Source organism: Odocoileus virginianus, chromosome 4 (assembly GCF_023699985.2).
Source record: "Odocoileus virginianus isolate 20LAN1187 ecotype Illinois chromosome 4, Ovbor_1.2, whole genome shotgun sequence".
In the NCBI taxonomy this organism is placed as follows: Eukaryota; Metazoa; Chordata; class Mammalia; order Artiodactyla; family Cervidae; genus Odocoileus; species Odocoileus virginianus.
Window position 1 is genome coordinate 52784950 of NC_069677.1, and position 17014 is coordinate 52801963.

At 41.7% G+C, this 17014-nt stretch overlaps 1 protein-coding gene across 2 annotated transcripts in view; it reads right to left on the reverse strand.

Moving 5' to 3' along the window:
* The window catches only part of ARHGEF26 (Rho guanine nucleotide exchange factor 26), a 136600-nt gene that overhangs the window by 55693 nt on the left and 63893 nt on the right, over positions 1-17014 (reverse strand). For both annotated transcript variants that reach the window (XM_020879458.2, XM_070466560.1), the window contains exons 7-9: positions 7399-7551; positions 4590-4719; positions 1097-1171 (exon numbers count right to left, since the gene is read on the reverse strand). In XM_020879458.2, the coding sequence (XP_020735117.1) occupies positions 1097-1171; positions 4590-4719; positions 7399-7551 (358 nt within the window). The remainder of the gene's footprint in view (positions 1-1096; positions 1172-4589; positions 4720-7398; positions 7552-17014) is intronic.

Consider the following 17014-nt stretch of genomic DNA (forward strand, 5'->3'; position numbering starts at 1 on the left):
TATACAGTCTTACTCGTCTTACTTCTTACTCTTACTCCACACACTCCTGGGTACTTTTCACCCACTTTCCCAGCTTCAAAAATCATGCCCATACTGATGATCCACAAACCCATGTCTCCAGTTCAAGTCTCTCCACTGAGCTCCTGACTCGGATATTCTACAGGAATCTCAATTCCAACACACCCACAATGGAATCATCAGCTTCTCCCTATGCTCATACTATGGAAATAGGAGCATCCATCTAGTTGCCCGAGACAGAGATGATTTTCCTTGAATCATGTCCATAAATATACCCACCCAAGTCATCTCCACGCCTACCTCCCCAGAGATGTAGGTTTGCTTCTTTGCCTTCTAGTCTCATATCAGTATAGGCTCCGGTCACCTGTAACCTAAGCAACTGTAAAGGCTTCATCACTGGGACCCATTCTCGCTGCCAATTTAACAGCACATTAATCTATAGCTCCCACAGCATCCTAGGGTAAGGTTCACAATTCCTTAACATGGATCCTCTGGGCTCTCTCTCCTGGACTGGGCTTTAGTCACATGAAGAACATTCTAGTTCAAATTCTACAAACAAGTCTTTGGGTCTTTGCATGTTCCTAAAACACCCTTCCCCAGTCCCTGGCTCAAATCTGCTCTTGCTCCAGGTTTCAGCTTCAACATTTCTATGTTCTTCCTCTCATGTCATTCACCATCCTGTATTGTAACTCATTTCATGTCTGCCTTCCCCTTTGTACAGCACATTCCATGAGGGCAGTAACCACACATGTCTTACTCATCCTCACATTTTCAGGGGCTGGCATTGTCCCTGGCACTGTAGTGGATATGCAATAAATATTTCTTGAATGAGAGAATGAACAAACAGCTATTCAGACACCAAAAGAAAATGAGATCTCTAAAGGCCCTTAAGACTGTCTGAAACAGTAAAAATACCAATTACACTTGAGTACAGAAAACATAATTTTGTTTTCCAACTACTTAAAGAATGGTGCACAAATGGCTATGAGAATCAACCAGTTTTTAGCATCAAATCCAGACAGGTTCCCTTCTGAGGGATCTGAGTGTTTTATTGTCTGATAAGCTACTCAACAGTTACCTTGCTCACTTCCTTTAAGGCTCTTTTGCAGACTTCATATTTCGGAGAGTCCTTAGGTGTCTTTTGACAGATAGTCTGCAATGAAATAAAAGAAGAACAAAATCAGCTGATTTATTCTATTATATGTAAAATAAAACCAATGTCCAGCCATATACTCTTACTCATAGCAAACTTAACAATGCTGAACACAATACTATGGATGAGTATAAAGACGACATTAAAATAGGAAATAGTCTTAAAAAGCACAGGATCCACGTTCATCCAGAGGATGAATTAATAAGAGGATAGACTTCAGAGGTGGGTGAATCTGGTTTCTAATTCGAGATCTGCTCCTTATGAGCTATTCGACCTTGGGCAAGTCACCTTCCCTTATAAGCTTCTATAAGCCTCAGTTTCCTCATCTGTAAAATTGAGATAAAGCCACCTATACAGCCACAAGGCTGTTAAAAAAGTTAAATGACAATGCATGGGAAGTTCTTTATGAATAACCTGAATACAGTAGGTCTCCAATCAATGACAAAATTACTTCAATGGGCCCTGTTATCATCATCATTATTAGAGGTTATTACATTTGCAGATGATATCATCTGCAAGGTCAAGAAAAAATGGCTGCTGGGTTTTTTCTTGATATGCTTATACTGCAATTTTTGTGATGGTAAAATTGAGTTCAAAAATCATCAACTGAAGCCATAATGAATTATACATAACTTTTGAAACTATATCCGTTCAAAGCCAACAAAACCATTTCAATTGTTAAAAATGTTAACCTCAATTAACAAGTGTAACTAAATCTCCAAATGAAGTAAAATCGAAGAGATCATGTTTTAAGTACATTGAGATTCTGCCCAGGTGGCCTGATTCTCACACATGGGCCACAGATGAGGGCAACAGGTATCCAGCGGAAGCGGAAGACACCAGAAACTAGCAAACCACGGGTACCTTACACACAGAGGAACACCAAGCCTGTGAATCTCAAAGTCAGGTGTCAGGAATGCTATGTGTGACATGTAAGAAGCACAGACCGGACCACTGGTGGTTTTATATTAATGTACTCAAAATTTTTTCAACTATGACCCCACTGTAAGAAATACTTTTACACTGCAACTAGTACACATGCACACAAAATGAAAGTTTTTTATGAAATAATATTTAATCACATTATGAACAACATATATATCGCACACTGTGTGTTCTACTCCATACTCACCTTCTAAAAACACTACCCATGATTCAAAAGTCAATTTCATGACCCACTAATGAGTACAAAAGCAGTTTGAAAAATATTAGTTTTTATTTCTGGGAGAAGGCTATAGTTTCTTTTGTACACTTCAATTTTATGTAAAATTTTGCACACACGAGGAAGTCATTCTTCTAGGAAGAATGACTACAGCTTAATCTACAATCTCAAAAGAATCTCTGACCCCAAAAAGTATCATTTCTTTTTAGAGTCTGTGTGACAGATATGATAAACATTGATACAAAAAAATCAGAGCTAGATTTGCAAAACTGCAAGTTTCCCAATATTAACAAGGAGAGAAGTCCCTAAATCACACAAGGTGGACAAGGATTGGTGCAAAGGTAGTAGACCAGTAGACTGAGGTGACCTAGGAGAGTGGAAAGCACTGTGAATTCTGAAAAGACAGCTGAACCTCAACACTGCGGCTGGGCCAAGAAAGTGACCACAATCCCACCCTTTCACTGGTTCCTAAATTTCACAGCTTCTTTGAATTTATAATGGAATAGAGAAAATGGAATTTATTTTGTAATCTTAAACAATCATAATTTTTGCTATATTTTTATCCTGTATTTTGACTTATAAAAAGCAAGCATGTCAAAGCTGACATCATATTATCATCCAAATTTAAAGCAGAACTACGCCAAGATATTTTAACTTGATCAGAAAGATACTCTGAACTACCATATGATCTAGCAATCCCACTCCTGGACATATACACGGAAAAAACAAAAACTCTAATTCAAAAAGATGCACGCAACCTGATATTCCTAGCAGCACTGTTGACAATAGCTAAGATATGGGAGCAGCCGAAATGACCATCAACAGACAACTGATTTAAGGTGTGGTTCATATGTGTAATGGAGTACTAGACATAAAAAGGATGAAATCACGCCATTTGCAGCAACACGAACAGACCTAGAGATTATCACACTAAGTGAAGGAAGTCTGACGGAGAAAGATAAATACTATGTGACATCACATATGTGGAGTCCAAAAAAGAATACAAATGAACCTAAAAAGAAAAAACTCACAGATGCAGAAAACTTAAAGTTTCCAAAGGAGAAAGGAGAGCAGGGGAGGGATAAGTTAGGAGTTTGGGATTAACAGACACAAACTACTACATTAAAACAGATAAGGAACAAGGAGTCACTGTATGAAAAAGTGAATATCTTCTAATAACCTATAATGGAAAATAATCTGAAAAAATATATATACATAGGGTATATCTGAATCACTTTGCTATACACCTGAAACTAACACAATATCAAAAATCAACTATAGGTCAATTTTATTTTTTTTAAAAAAAAAGAAAAAGGCGCTTGTTTGCACACCAGCTGGACGGGAGGCACATCAGTCACCCCTTTCTCCTGCGGCTGCCACGGCGGTTTCGGCCCAGCCAGTGTGCAGACGTCTGGGGCCACCGCCTGGCGGTCCTCCCCGCTGTGCTCCCCGCCAGCCCGCCTCTGCTCTCCCCGCAGTCACGTCCTGCACTGCTCACAAGCAAGTACGTGTTTTCTTCATGAATGCTCCCTACGATAAGATCAGATGTCTGGATTTTCCTCACTCACTCTGAGCGATGCAAACTAGGGCAGGTTTATGCCTTGTGATGCTGCAGACTCTTCCCGTGTGAAATGGGAGCCCTTCGGCAGCTTGGGGCATCCCAGGCGGCACCAGCGGTAAAGAAGCTGTCTCCCAACGCAAGAAGAGATGCGGGTTCAATCCCCGGGTCAGCAAGATCCCCTGGAGGAGGGCATGGCAACCCACTCCGGTTCTCTTAGCTGGGAAACCCCACGAACAGAGGAGCCTGGTGGGCTACAGTCTGAGGGTTTGCAAAGAGTCGAACATGACTGAAGGCAGTGAGCACACATGTGGCAGCTTGGAAGATGACAGAGAAAGGGATCCTAGTGACCCAACAAGGAAACTGAGGCCCAGAGAGGTGAAGTGACAGGCCAAGGTCTCATGCCTGGCATTTTAGCCGCAAAGGAATTCAGGACTCCTGACTTCAAAGTCAACGTTCTTCCCATTTCAGAAAATGTTGAGTAAGGGTTGTAATCTAACTTCTTTAGAGCGACCACACAAGCCTAAAGTGAAGACAGTTTCCCATGTGGGACTTTCTAGCCAAACAGCACCTTCTCACTGAATTGGGAAATGTTATGGAAGGGATTTAATTTAAGCGGAAGAAGAATAATTTTCTTAATCAGATTTGTTGCAGCAACAGCTATCTGCAGAGGAAGAAGACACCAGGTCACATCTTACATCCATCAGCAGGGGCAGGCGGGTCACCCTCTGCATGGGGAGAATGAGGAACGAGATCATGGGAAGGTTCCTGCAGTCTTCATGGGACTCGATTCGGGACAGAACTTCCTTGAAGGACGGGTTGGTGGCTCTGAGGGAAAACAAAGAGACAGAACTTCAAAGTATTTCCTCTTTAAGTTAAGAGGCAAGTCAAAATGTATTATAAAACACTGTGATAAACTTATAGATTATCAATGATTTTTAAATATATAAACAACATAAACACATAATAGGTGGACATGGATGGCTTTGTCACTTGACAGTCAAGACTGAATATAAGTTTAAGGTAGTAATAAGAACAATAAGATGAAAATATAGGTGCCAGAAATTTTTAGAAGTAGAAAGTAAACAAATGAAGAAAGCAGTGGTATCATAATGGTGAATGCACACATTAAAAATTAGTATACACACTACATCTCATATCTGATCATCTGCAAACATTCCACTAAAAAATGACACATGTTTTAAGCCACGTCTCTAGACTGAGATATTAATCTAAGAAAGAAATCTCAGGATTTACTTACTAGGAAGCTTTTGGACTTTTCCAAAGCTTCTAAGACAGAAAACCTTCTGACTATGTCAGCCAGAATATCCCTCCTCTCCCAGTGACGTTAGAACAGGAACAACACTGCCACAACATTTCTACCGAATTTAGCAAGATACATGGACATGAAGGGTCTCATGTGGCACCATCCACGTAACTTTGAAGGGGATTCCAGTAAGAATGTGGCATCTCAGCAAGGTCCCCAACTTTCCAAATAAAAGATCTAGCATTCGGTGAAGACAGAAGTCAAGCCAAGGTCTTCTGACTTTCAGCGGGTCCCTGACATGGCATCTCTTGTTCTGTCACCTCACTTCACCCTAAGGGGAGCTCTGTGGCGTTACAGAGTGACTTGTGAGGGGGACGTGGAGGAGGGGTTGACCTCAGATTCTGTGAGCCCCTGGTGAGGGGTGAGGGAGGCCAAGAAGCAGAGTAATGGCAACTGAAACCTTTTTCCAAAAAACTATACTTTGAAACTTAGATAATTTGCTTCAAGGCTGCTAGAAAGAAATCAGGAAATACCCAGAACTGCAAGTTAAAAGAAAGTACTCAGAAATGTTATAATTTCCTTTTCTTAAACTGAGGAGTTAAGTTTCCTGCTAACTTTGAAAAAAAATTTTAGGAAATTAAAAAAGAATTAAATTTTAAACCAGTTGCATATTTAAATCACTTCCGCCACCTCCAAAGATTCTGAGTCTAGGATGGACCCTGGGCATTGTTTGTTTGCTGGTTTTCAGATTCCAAAGTGCAGGTAAAGCTCAAAGTCACAGCCTCAAAAGTAAATTTACATTCTGAAAACACAACTACTAATTTCCATGTGAAAGCTCAAATGATATTATTGAGCTAATTTAAATAAAACCTTTAGTTTTAAAGAGTTACATAGAGTAGAGCAGTACTTATTCAAGTTTTTTTTATTTATTTTTTTTAATCTGGCAAAACAAAACTTAATTTAGCTCTAATTCCAGGCTTTGGCTTTTACACTTGTCACTTGGATTTTACAACAGTTAAAGAGTAACCTTTACATCGCAGTTCCCATGGAGGATGAGGGGTGATGAGGGCATCAGGTAAGGTCTGGAGACATTTCTGGTTATCACAGCTGAGGTGAGGCTGGGCTTCCAGCAGCTGGTGGACAGGAGCCTGGGGAGCTACAATGTATAGAACAGTCTCCACAACAAAGACTAGTCTAGGACAAAATGCCCGCGGACAAATCCTGCTTTGTGCTAATAACCTCATTTAGGGCTGGCAGCTGTGGGCTTTCCTTCCTGCCTGTACAAGATTTTAAGGAGGATGTGGAGGGGGAACCGGGCATCATCAGCCCTTCTCACCCACGCGGGGGCTGCTTCTCTAAGGAGCCATGAGGCCATCATCACCAGAGGGTCTCTCACATTGTCTAGAGACTGGCCAGCGCGCCACGCTTAGTCAGAACACCACAGCTCACAGAAGGGTGACAACAGCCAGTCAGCCCCCAAGCTGAGTTTACAGCGATGTCCAGCTGTACTGCCAGACACGGAGCTCCTGGGGGTAAACAAGCCCCGGCCCCAATAAAGCAATGCAGACATTGCTGAACCACTGCTGAATGCTTTCAGACTAGAGATGGCATATCCATCACACCAAAACTCTCAGTAGCCTAAACAGAACAAAGGGAAAAGGTGTGTGTGGAAATTTAAGGTTTACTTCTTTTTTGTTTCACAATTAGAGCCTTTAAGAACTCAAAAAAAAAACCACAACTGCCTTCCTTCAGACCATCCTTGTTTTCCTCACACCTAACCATCCAGAGGGAAAAGATGAGTGATTCCCATAAACAACTAAATACAGAGTTGTCATTTGAATGGAGGAAGATTAGCATACTAGAGGACACTTGGCTCCTAGGCACCTGTTCAAGAACTATATCGTGGCCTCAGGCAAACTATTTAATGACCAGATAACAGCTTAAAGAACAACCTTCTCACCATTCAGAATGATGATCATCCATCATCATTACCCTCCCCCACCCCACCACCCAAATCTTGCAGGAATTAAAAAAAACAAGGAAAAACTCAACAAGCTATAATTTCAGAAGAGCTTTAAAGAAAATTTTCCACAATTGCATTTCTCTAGTCTAACACCCCTGCCCAAAAGCACTTCTCTTCCCAAAAGACATTTAATTTAAGAGATCAATGAATTTCAATCAATGTGACCAAATTAAAATATGATTAGATCATTAAAGCCGCAACATTCAATACTGCTTACAACAATTTTTGCAGTGTCCGCTGTTGGTAGACTTCATTTGTGCAGTATTTCACATATGGGTCAAATGTGGATGCTGTGTGCTTTTCCACAATGTCACTTATGTCCTCTATGAAGATATTATTCTGATGTCTTGCTTCCAACTCTGTAAAGAATCTAAAAAAAAGAAAAGCATTTACACTGCTTTCTATATGCTTTAATAGACAACAGATTATCCTCATGAAATGCTATTATACAGGGTTTGAAAATACCAGCAGTACATGGTGCCAAAAAAATACAGTCTAAGTTTAAATCTATCATATTAACATCTTATTCCTTCATATGAAAGTGAAAGTGTTAGTCACTCAGTCGTTTCTGACTCTTTGTGACCCTATGAACTGCAGTCCACCAGGCTCCTCTGTCCATGGATTCTCCAAGCAAGAACACTGGAGTGGGTTGCCATTACCTTCCCCAACCCAGGGATCAAACCCAGGTCTGCCACATCGCAGGCAGATTCTCCACCATCTGAGCCACCAGTGAAGCCCATTACTGCATACGGCTAGCTTAAAACACTGATAGTCCAGGACATTTCTATGCTTTCAGGTATATTTTGTACAGATCTCACTATTTTTCAAGAATTCCCTAGATACTTGGGGACGGGATGCAGCATTAATCCTTAGATATATTATTGTATTGAAAAGCATATAAGCAAAATACCTAAATAAGTGCCTAAAAACTAAGTCTGAAACAGACCTAATTCTATGGGGCCTTTCTCTCCAAATAAAAATAATCATATCGTTTACATCTAACATAATACATGACACTTAAATGACTTTGTAAATGCTTTAGATTGCAATTTAGAGTTTCCTTGTGTGCACTCACACACACCTATATTGTGTCTAGCCCAGTCAAAATTAAATTTCAGATAAACAATGAATAATTTTTTAATACAACTGTGTGCAAAATAACTGTATAGGACACATCTTGGGTGTCTTGCATTTCTTCTGTCAACCTTATATTGGATCCAATTTTAACAAAGTATCAAACTGAGATATTTGAAACAGAGTGTTCTTCCTCTGGCCCACAGACCAGCAGCACTGGTATCACTCAAGAGCTTATCTAAAAGGCAGAATTTCACCCCTCACATCTCCCAGTCTGAACCTGAACTTTATCAAGACTGCCTGATGGTCTGAAAGCACACTAAACTGAGAACTTCCCTACAGCACACTTACTGACCCTGTTCAGAGCAGCAGGAAAATCTATCAAAAATAACTCTCACACAAGGACTAAAGGGTTTTCTCAAGTCTGAAGAAGGTGAAATCAACAACAATGTCTAATGTTGACTCTAGAATATTAGTACAAGGGAAGGTTAGTTTTGGTCTTTAGCACATCATTGCTCCTTACCAGTTTGTTGGGTGGACTCCATAATACAAAATTCAAGACAGACAGTGAATGAGACAACAGAAATTTATGCAAGATTATTAATGGTATATGTGGGCTAACATTTTCTCACATTTATATCTCAGTTCTTTTCAAAGAAAATCCTGGCACCCAGAAACAAAACAACTAAGACGTTAAAGATCTTATTTTCATAAGGGTTGGGAAGATCCCCTGGAAAAGGAAACAACAACTCACTCCAGTATTCCTGCTGGTATAATCCCATTAACAGAAGAGCCTGGTGGGCTTCAGTCCATGGGGGTGCAAAGAGTCAGACATGGCCAAGTGACCGAGCATGCATGCATGTTGACATGTACATTAAACTCATTTTAATATAAATTGTATTAGCTTGTCATCATTATCTGTTCTATTTTTATTTTTCTTTTGACTGCACCACATAGCTTGTGGGATTTTAGCTTCCCAATCGGGATTGTGCCCAGAAAGTGAAGAGAAAATGCCGAGTCTTAACCACTGTACCACCAAGGAATTACCTCTACTCAATTTTAAAAAGTCTCCAAAGGAGCTTACAAGACAAAGAAATATATTTTAACTTCCTAGAAGAATTAAAATTTATATCCTGGGAAAGCACCTACATGTTTATTACCTCTAAAAAGGACTCAGGAAAATAGTCAATATGGTTCCTATCCACATGACCTCATCATCCAAATTCCTTGTTTAAAGAGCAAGAGGAGCAAATAAAAGCACACTGTGCTAGACTTTTCAGCCTTCCTTCCAATGGGATCAGGCTGAATAAGCACAGTGTCCCCCAGGATCAGAGAGCAGGTCAGAAGAACACATCTATGTTTCAAAACTCAGTCAGTGACTTCATGTCACTTTGTCACGCTGAGTTTATTCAACTTTCAAAAAAAATATCAAACCCTCTCTAAAAGGTTTCAGAATTTCAAAAATGTCCAACTCCAAACCCTCGACAAACAAAAACCATGTTACTTCCTATCTAGACTAGTCCCTCACTTCAAGAAATCTGTGATCTATTAAGACGGTAAGAATGGTAAATATAAATGATACAGGAAAACAACATGCTTGTATATAATTAACTACATGTTGAAACATATGCATAAGAGTGCTGGTGGCAGTATCTTTTTTAAAAAAGTATACAAACTATATATCTTTTATTGTAGTAAAATACATATTACATAAATGCTGCCATTTAAACCATTTTCAATGGCTTTAATTACTGTCAGTATTGTGCAACCATCATCACTATTTCCAAAATACTTTCCTCGCCCCAAACCGAAATGCTGTACCCATAAAACAACTCCCCATCCCCCTCTCCTCAGCCCCTGATAACCTCTCATCTTCTATTGATCTCCGTGAACTTGCCTATTCTAGATATTTCATGTGAGTGGAATCACACAACTTTTTCTCTAGCTTATTTCACTTAGTATTCTGTCTCCAAGGTTCATCCATATTGAGGCGTGTATCAGAACCTTTTCTTCTTTATGGCTGAATAATATCCCATTGTAGGTACTTACTATAATTTATTTATAATATGAACAGGTTGTTTCCACCTTTTAGCTACTGTGAATAATGCTTCTGTCAACATACCCATCTGGGTATCTGTTTGACTGGCTGTTTTCAGTTCTCTGGGATATATATCTACAAGTGGAATTTCAACCTTGCTGACTCTGCCACTAGTAGTGTATACCAAGAAATGACAGTGTAATAACAAGAATCAATCAGAAGAAGCTGAGTTAGATGCCAAGGAGAGGTTATTTCATTAAACGAAGGTTGAGTAAGAAATAAAGGATAGAAATGATATGGACCTAACAGAAGCAGAAGATATTAAGAACAGGTGTCAAGAATACACAGAAGAGCTGTACAAAAATGATCTTAATGTCTCAAATAACCACGATGGCTCACCTAGAGCCAGACATCCTGAAGTCCGAAGTCAAGTGGGCCTGAGGAAGCATCACTATGAACAAAGCTAGTGGAGGTGATGGAATTCCAATTGAGCTATTTCAAATCCTAAATGCTTGTGAAAGTGCTACACCTAATATGCCAGCAAACTTGGAAAACTCAGCAGTGGCCAAAGGACTGGAAAATGTCAGTTTTCATTCCAATCCCAAAGAAAGGCAATGCCAAAGAATGTTCAAACTACTGTACAATCACATTCATCTCACAGGCGAGCAAAGTAATGCTCAAAATTCTCCAAGCCAGGCTTCAACAGTACATGAACTGTGAACTTCGAGATGCTCAAGCTGGATTTAGAAAAGCCAGAGGAACCAGAGATCAAATTGCCAACATCTGTTGGATCATAGAAAAAGCAAAAGAGTTCCAGAAAAAAATCTGCTTCTGCTTTATTGACTTTGCCAAAGCCTTTGGTTATGTGGATCACAACAAATGTGGAAAATTCTTAATGAGATGGGAATACCTCACTACCTTACCTGCCTCATGAGAAATCTGTATGCAGGTCAAGAAGCAACGGTTAGAACCAGACATGGAACAATGAACTGGCTGCAAATTGGGAGAGGAGAACGTCAAGCCTGTATATTGTCACCCTGCTTATTTAACTTATATGCAGAGTACATCATGAGAAATGCTGGACTGGATGAAGCACAAGCTGGAATCAAGACTTCTGGGAGAAATATCAACAACCTCAGATATGCAGACGACACCACCATTATGGGAGAAAGTGAAGAGGAACTGAAGAGCTTCTTGATGAAAGTGAGAGGTGAATGAAAAAGCTGGCTTAAAACTCAACATTCAGAGAACTAAGATCATGGCATCTGGTCCCATCACTTCATGGCAAATAGATGGGGAGACAATGGAATCAGTGACAGACTTTATATTTTTGGGCTCCAAATGACTGCAGATGGTGATTGCAGCCATGAAATTAAAAGACACTTGCTCCTTGTAAGAAAAGCTATGACCAATTTAGACAGCATATTAAAAAGCAGAGACATTACTTTGCTGACAAAGGTCCATCTAGTCAAAGCTATGGTTTTTCTGGTATCATGTATGCATGTGAGAGTTGGACCATAAAGAAGGCTGAGTGCCGAAGAATTGATGCTTTTGAACTGTGGTGTTGGAGAAGACTCTTGAGAGTCCCTTGGACTGCAAGGAGATCCAATCAGTTAATCCTAAAGGAAATCAGTCCTGAATATTCATTAGAAGGACTGATGGCTGAAGCTGAAGCTCCCAATACTTTGGCCACGAGATGCAAAGAACTGACTCACTGGAAAAGACCCTGATGCTGGGAAAAACTGAAGGCAGGAGGAGAAGGGAACGACAGAGGATGAGATGGTTGGATGGCATCACTGATTTGATGGACATGAGTCTGAGCAAGCTCCGGGAGTTGGCGATCGACAGGGAAGCCTGGCATGCTGCAGTCCATGGGGTCGCAAAGGGTCAGACACAACTAAGTGACTGAACTGAAATGAGTAAGAAATGGGTCTTTACCTCCTGATGCTCAGAGGTGAGTGGCCCATGGGAGGCAGGGAGCCAATCACTTGCAATATGAGACCTAAGACAGGGCCATACAGTGAAAACGACAGTGTAGGGTGGGGCAACTGGAGGCCCGAGGCGAGGAAAGGTGTGAGGGGTCATCAGTGACGAGGATGGTAACGCAGGAGGCCAGGGGACAGAGCCCCTGCAGCAGGTCACCCTGTGGGCAAAGGCGCGAATCTCATTCAGAAAAGCTGTGGGGTTTAGCAAGCTGAGATGTCAACCACAGGAGGAACAGGACAGAGATCAACAGCGGCAAAGCAAGTGGGCCTGAGCTGGACTGCAAAGTCTGACTGTCTACTGAGCAGCTTGAACTTAATCTATGCACAAAGAAAGCCTGCTGGAGATGCTGAAGCCAATAAATCATCCAACTGGACAGAGACAGCTGACACAGAAGTAGGGAAGAGCATCTGCAGGCCAGTGAGATGCTCACCTAGGCAGGTAACAATAAAGCCTGCACGGGGAACCAAAAGGAGAGGACATATTAGGGTAACAGTTTGGAGGGAAAGTTAATACAATGGAGAAACTCATTAGATGGAAAAGTCAAGGAAGACACTGTGGTTTCTACTCAAAGTTTCCAGCTGGGCAACAAGTTGGGTCATTAAGCCATCCAGGAAGGCAGGAACTTAGGAGGAAGAGGGAGAGGCAAGAAAAGCGCACTTTAATTTTCCCTGAAAATATCCATCTGTGAGAATTCAGAGCCACAGGAATTCTAGGTAGTATGTAACCAGGACTAGTTCATTTTTAGCTGGTTTTCATATAAATGCAAACTATTTGTAATTTCTTTTAGCTCCAAGAGTCATTTAAGAAAATGTTCAAAGTAAATGGAAAAAATAAGAAACCATTCATAAGATCATTATCATGTAAATCTAAGAAATATCTCAGAGGCAAAGCTGTCTTCCAATTTCTTGTCTTCAGCTAACTGTTACAGTCTGAAAGAATGCAACTATATGACCAAAAACAACAGTCACTTGGCTTTTCCCAATGAAAAGGGAAATTCATCTATCACTCTTGAAAGTTTGCCAAAGTACAAGATCAAAAACAAAGCACTAATGAAATATCTGTTTACGCTACTTATTTTGATACAATATAAATGAAGCCACCCATCTTTTATTTTGACATGAGCATAATTAAGGCATAATTCAAAGCCTTCTATGTTCAATTCTCTACTGGTTATTTTGGGCAAATTTGCATATTTCACTCAATGAGCTGAGCTACCAACAGGCCAAGAAAGTATTACTAAAGAATGAGGTATTATTTCAATAACCGAGAATGCTGGAGATCCAAATGAAATCTGAAGCAAAAATAAAAGCATTTTGATTCCCTGGGTGAGACCTGAATGCAGTCTCTGAAGCAGTCTGGCTTACTTGAAGGACAACTCTTTAATGGAAATCTATTTCAGCCCAATGAATTTTTTTTTCCTGGCACAATACCTTTATTATTTCTTCTTTGTAGCAGTACCAAGATGATCATGTTTTACAACTGATTATGTTACACAACCTTTCATTTTTCTTTTCCTACCAAAATTTTAATGTTATCGTTAACATCCAGACTTTGAGAAACCTCTGATGGACCAGGAAAGGCCTCCTGGAAGCACTGCCTCTTAACCAGACACCCCAGTTAACCCTGTCTGACTCTTGACTAACCATCACCAGCAGCCGGTAGCTCTGAATTCTCACAGATGTGTCTTTTCAGCATCTATTTCACCTCTCTAAAGGGAAATGAAAGTGACTGCTTCTTGCTTCTTCTGCCTCTACCTAATCACATCCATACTTCACAGGAGGGCTGCAAATGATTGCAGCCCCTCCAGATGAGCTCCTTGGCTGTGCAGAGAAAAGTTTGGGGCCACCAAGAAACATCAGGCCAGCCTCCCAGGAGGTGAAGACTTCAAGATGAGAACCACATGGTCACATCTGCAGAGCCTGCTTGAGGCCTATAGCCTCTCCTCTAATATTTCCTATAACTACAGGGACTGCATATTCTTTAGGCCTTTCATGGTTGCTTTATCAAATGATGGTTTTAATTGCAGCACTGCATTTTCAGGGAAAAAGCAAAGTCAACAGGGAAGGAGCCGCTTCTGACACACCCAGTACATATACTTTTGTAAGCATCATTTTCTCCCTTCTGTAGTAGGCGGAAAAGACCTACCAATGTGAGGATAAATCTCGCCATACCACGACTAATAGCCTCTTCAAATTCAACTGGTAATGTCATTGGCATGTCAGGGATGAGTAATCCTGAGAGATCTTTGGAGACAGTAAATCCACTCATCTACGGAGGAAGAGTGACACTTATTTAATATAGACAACAAATCTGGCTTCAACTGTTAGCCAACAAAATCTCTGCCATGGGTTTAGCACAGATGACATGCTTTGATGGATGTCAAGTAGCCAACAATTGCTAATCATGACCACCATTCACTGTGCCACGTCCAGCACTTCCCACACACTGCCTCATCTAACTTAACCCTCAAGTTGACTTTATGACCTCCAATGAACCCATTTTACAGATAAGAAAACCAAGGCTAACAGAACTTAAGTCAAAACTGTACACAACAAGCTTCAGTTTGAACGCAGAGCCTTTCTGAGTCCAGAGCCTGCTTGAACTACTTCACCTACTGCCTCTGGCTCACAAGTACCCACTGCTCTGGTACTACCGGCCAGTCCTCAATCTGAACATCCAGCAAGAAGGCTTACAGCTGGACCTTGCAGAGGCAATACATTACTTTCCAAGAGTGACTACCGAATTATCTCAACAAATGATTGACACACATCTACAGAGTAAAGACTTTCTCAGTGGATTTACGCTGTGGCAAGAGGCGCGAGACAACGCAGGAGCGGACCGTCTCCCTAGATGCTGCCTCCAGGAGGGCGGCAGCCAGTGATGTGTCTGGTCCTGGTCCATAGCGTGAGAGCACCTATTGGTTAAGGGGTGGCCGGTGAAACCCTCCGGGAGTCATGCCTAGCCACCCCCCACCCCCATTCCCTGCTGCCCTCCCCCTTGCCCCACTCACCCTCCAAGTCTCAGATTCACTTTCACCCCCTCCAGGAAGCTTTCCCTGACCCTTCTGGGTTGGGTTAGGTCCCCTTACTTTATGTCTTAATAAACCTCTATGCTTTTCTTTTGGTGTGTCTACTATGATTGTATTTAACTATATAATGATTTTGTTTACCTTTCTCTTAGCAAGGGGGCTAGAGGACAGAGGTCTGTTTTGTTTAACACTCTATGCTTGAGGCCTGGCCATAGGACCTGAAGTATAAAAGACAGTTAAACAACGGATGGATGAATAAATCTGTGTTTTAAACAGTAAATATGAAGATGGAATCCACTCAAGGAATTCTGTTCTAATGCCATTTATATGACACCTCCAAAGAAGTCAGTCTCCACCTCGTTCTGGGCTGTATTGCGCTCAGTCGCTCAGTCGTGTCTGACTCCTTGTGACCACACGCACTGTAGCCCGCCAGGCTCCTCTGTCCATGGGGGTTCTCCAGACAAGAACCCAGGAGTGGGCTGCCATGCCCTTCTCCAGAGGATCTTCCCAACCCAGGGATCGAACCCAGGTCTGCCACATTGCAGGAGGATGCTTTACCCTCTGAGCCACCAGGGAAGCCCCTACCTGGCTTTATTCACTGGTAAATATATATTCATATTTACTGACCACTGAGTTCCCAGAGTTGTTCTAGGCACAGTGAAGGTCTCAGTGAAGACACACACTCCCAGCGCAAACTTGACTCCTGACAAGTATGGTCAGCGCTTCCTAGGTGGCTCAGTGGTAAGGAGCCCAGCTGCCAGTGCAGGAGAGGCGGGTTCGATCCCTGGGTCAGGAAGATGCCCTGGAGAAGGAAAAGGCCACCCTCTCCAGTACTCTTGCCTGGGAAGTCCCCCGGACAGAGGAGCCTGGTGGGCTAGAGTCTGTAGCTCACGAGGCTCCTCTGTCCATGGCGTTCTCCAGGAGAGAATACTGAAGTGGGTCGCCATGCCCTCCTCCAGCGGATCTTCCTGACCTAGGAACTGAACCTGCATCTCTTAGGCTACAGTCCATGCGGCTGCAAGAGAGACGGGATTTAGAGACTAAACAACACGTATGGTCACTAAGATGAGACGCAGTTTAGCCTAGGTTTCTTCAGTGCCAGCTGCCCTTACTGAAAACCTTGCCAGACTGGCTCCACCTTCACCAATTTAGGGAGGATTCCAGGCGACTGAGAAGCTCGCTCGGGCTGAGGAAGCACAGAGAGCCGGGCTCTGCTTATGATCAGCGCAGCCTTGTGCCTTTCTGGGAATGACGTCCTTCCAAGGTCCTTTTCCTTCATTAATATGCATGTACCTAAAGCAAACTCACCTTCCTCCCTTGGATGAGCTCACGATCTAAGTGGCTTTGGTATAGCGCTGGAGAGGGTCATATTCACGTACGCCAGAGACATGTAACATACCAGGCAGGTTTCACATGTCTAAATTGCTATTGCATAATAAAAAATATCTTCACTAAACAAAGAAATATTCCAGATAAGTGGCAGCAACTATGTGCTCCTGGAAATACTTTCCTAACAGATCAACAAGAGAACATTCTGTACTCCACCAAAATGAATTTCTACTCTGCTGAGGATAAGTAAACTTTGGGGCTTGTTTGCATTTGTTGGGGGTTTTGGGGTCTTTTGTTTTTGGGGGATTTTTGGTGGTGGTCACGTTGACATTAAAACAATTTCTTTTAATAGAACAGACTGTGGAGAGCAAACTCATG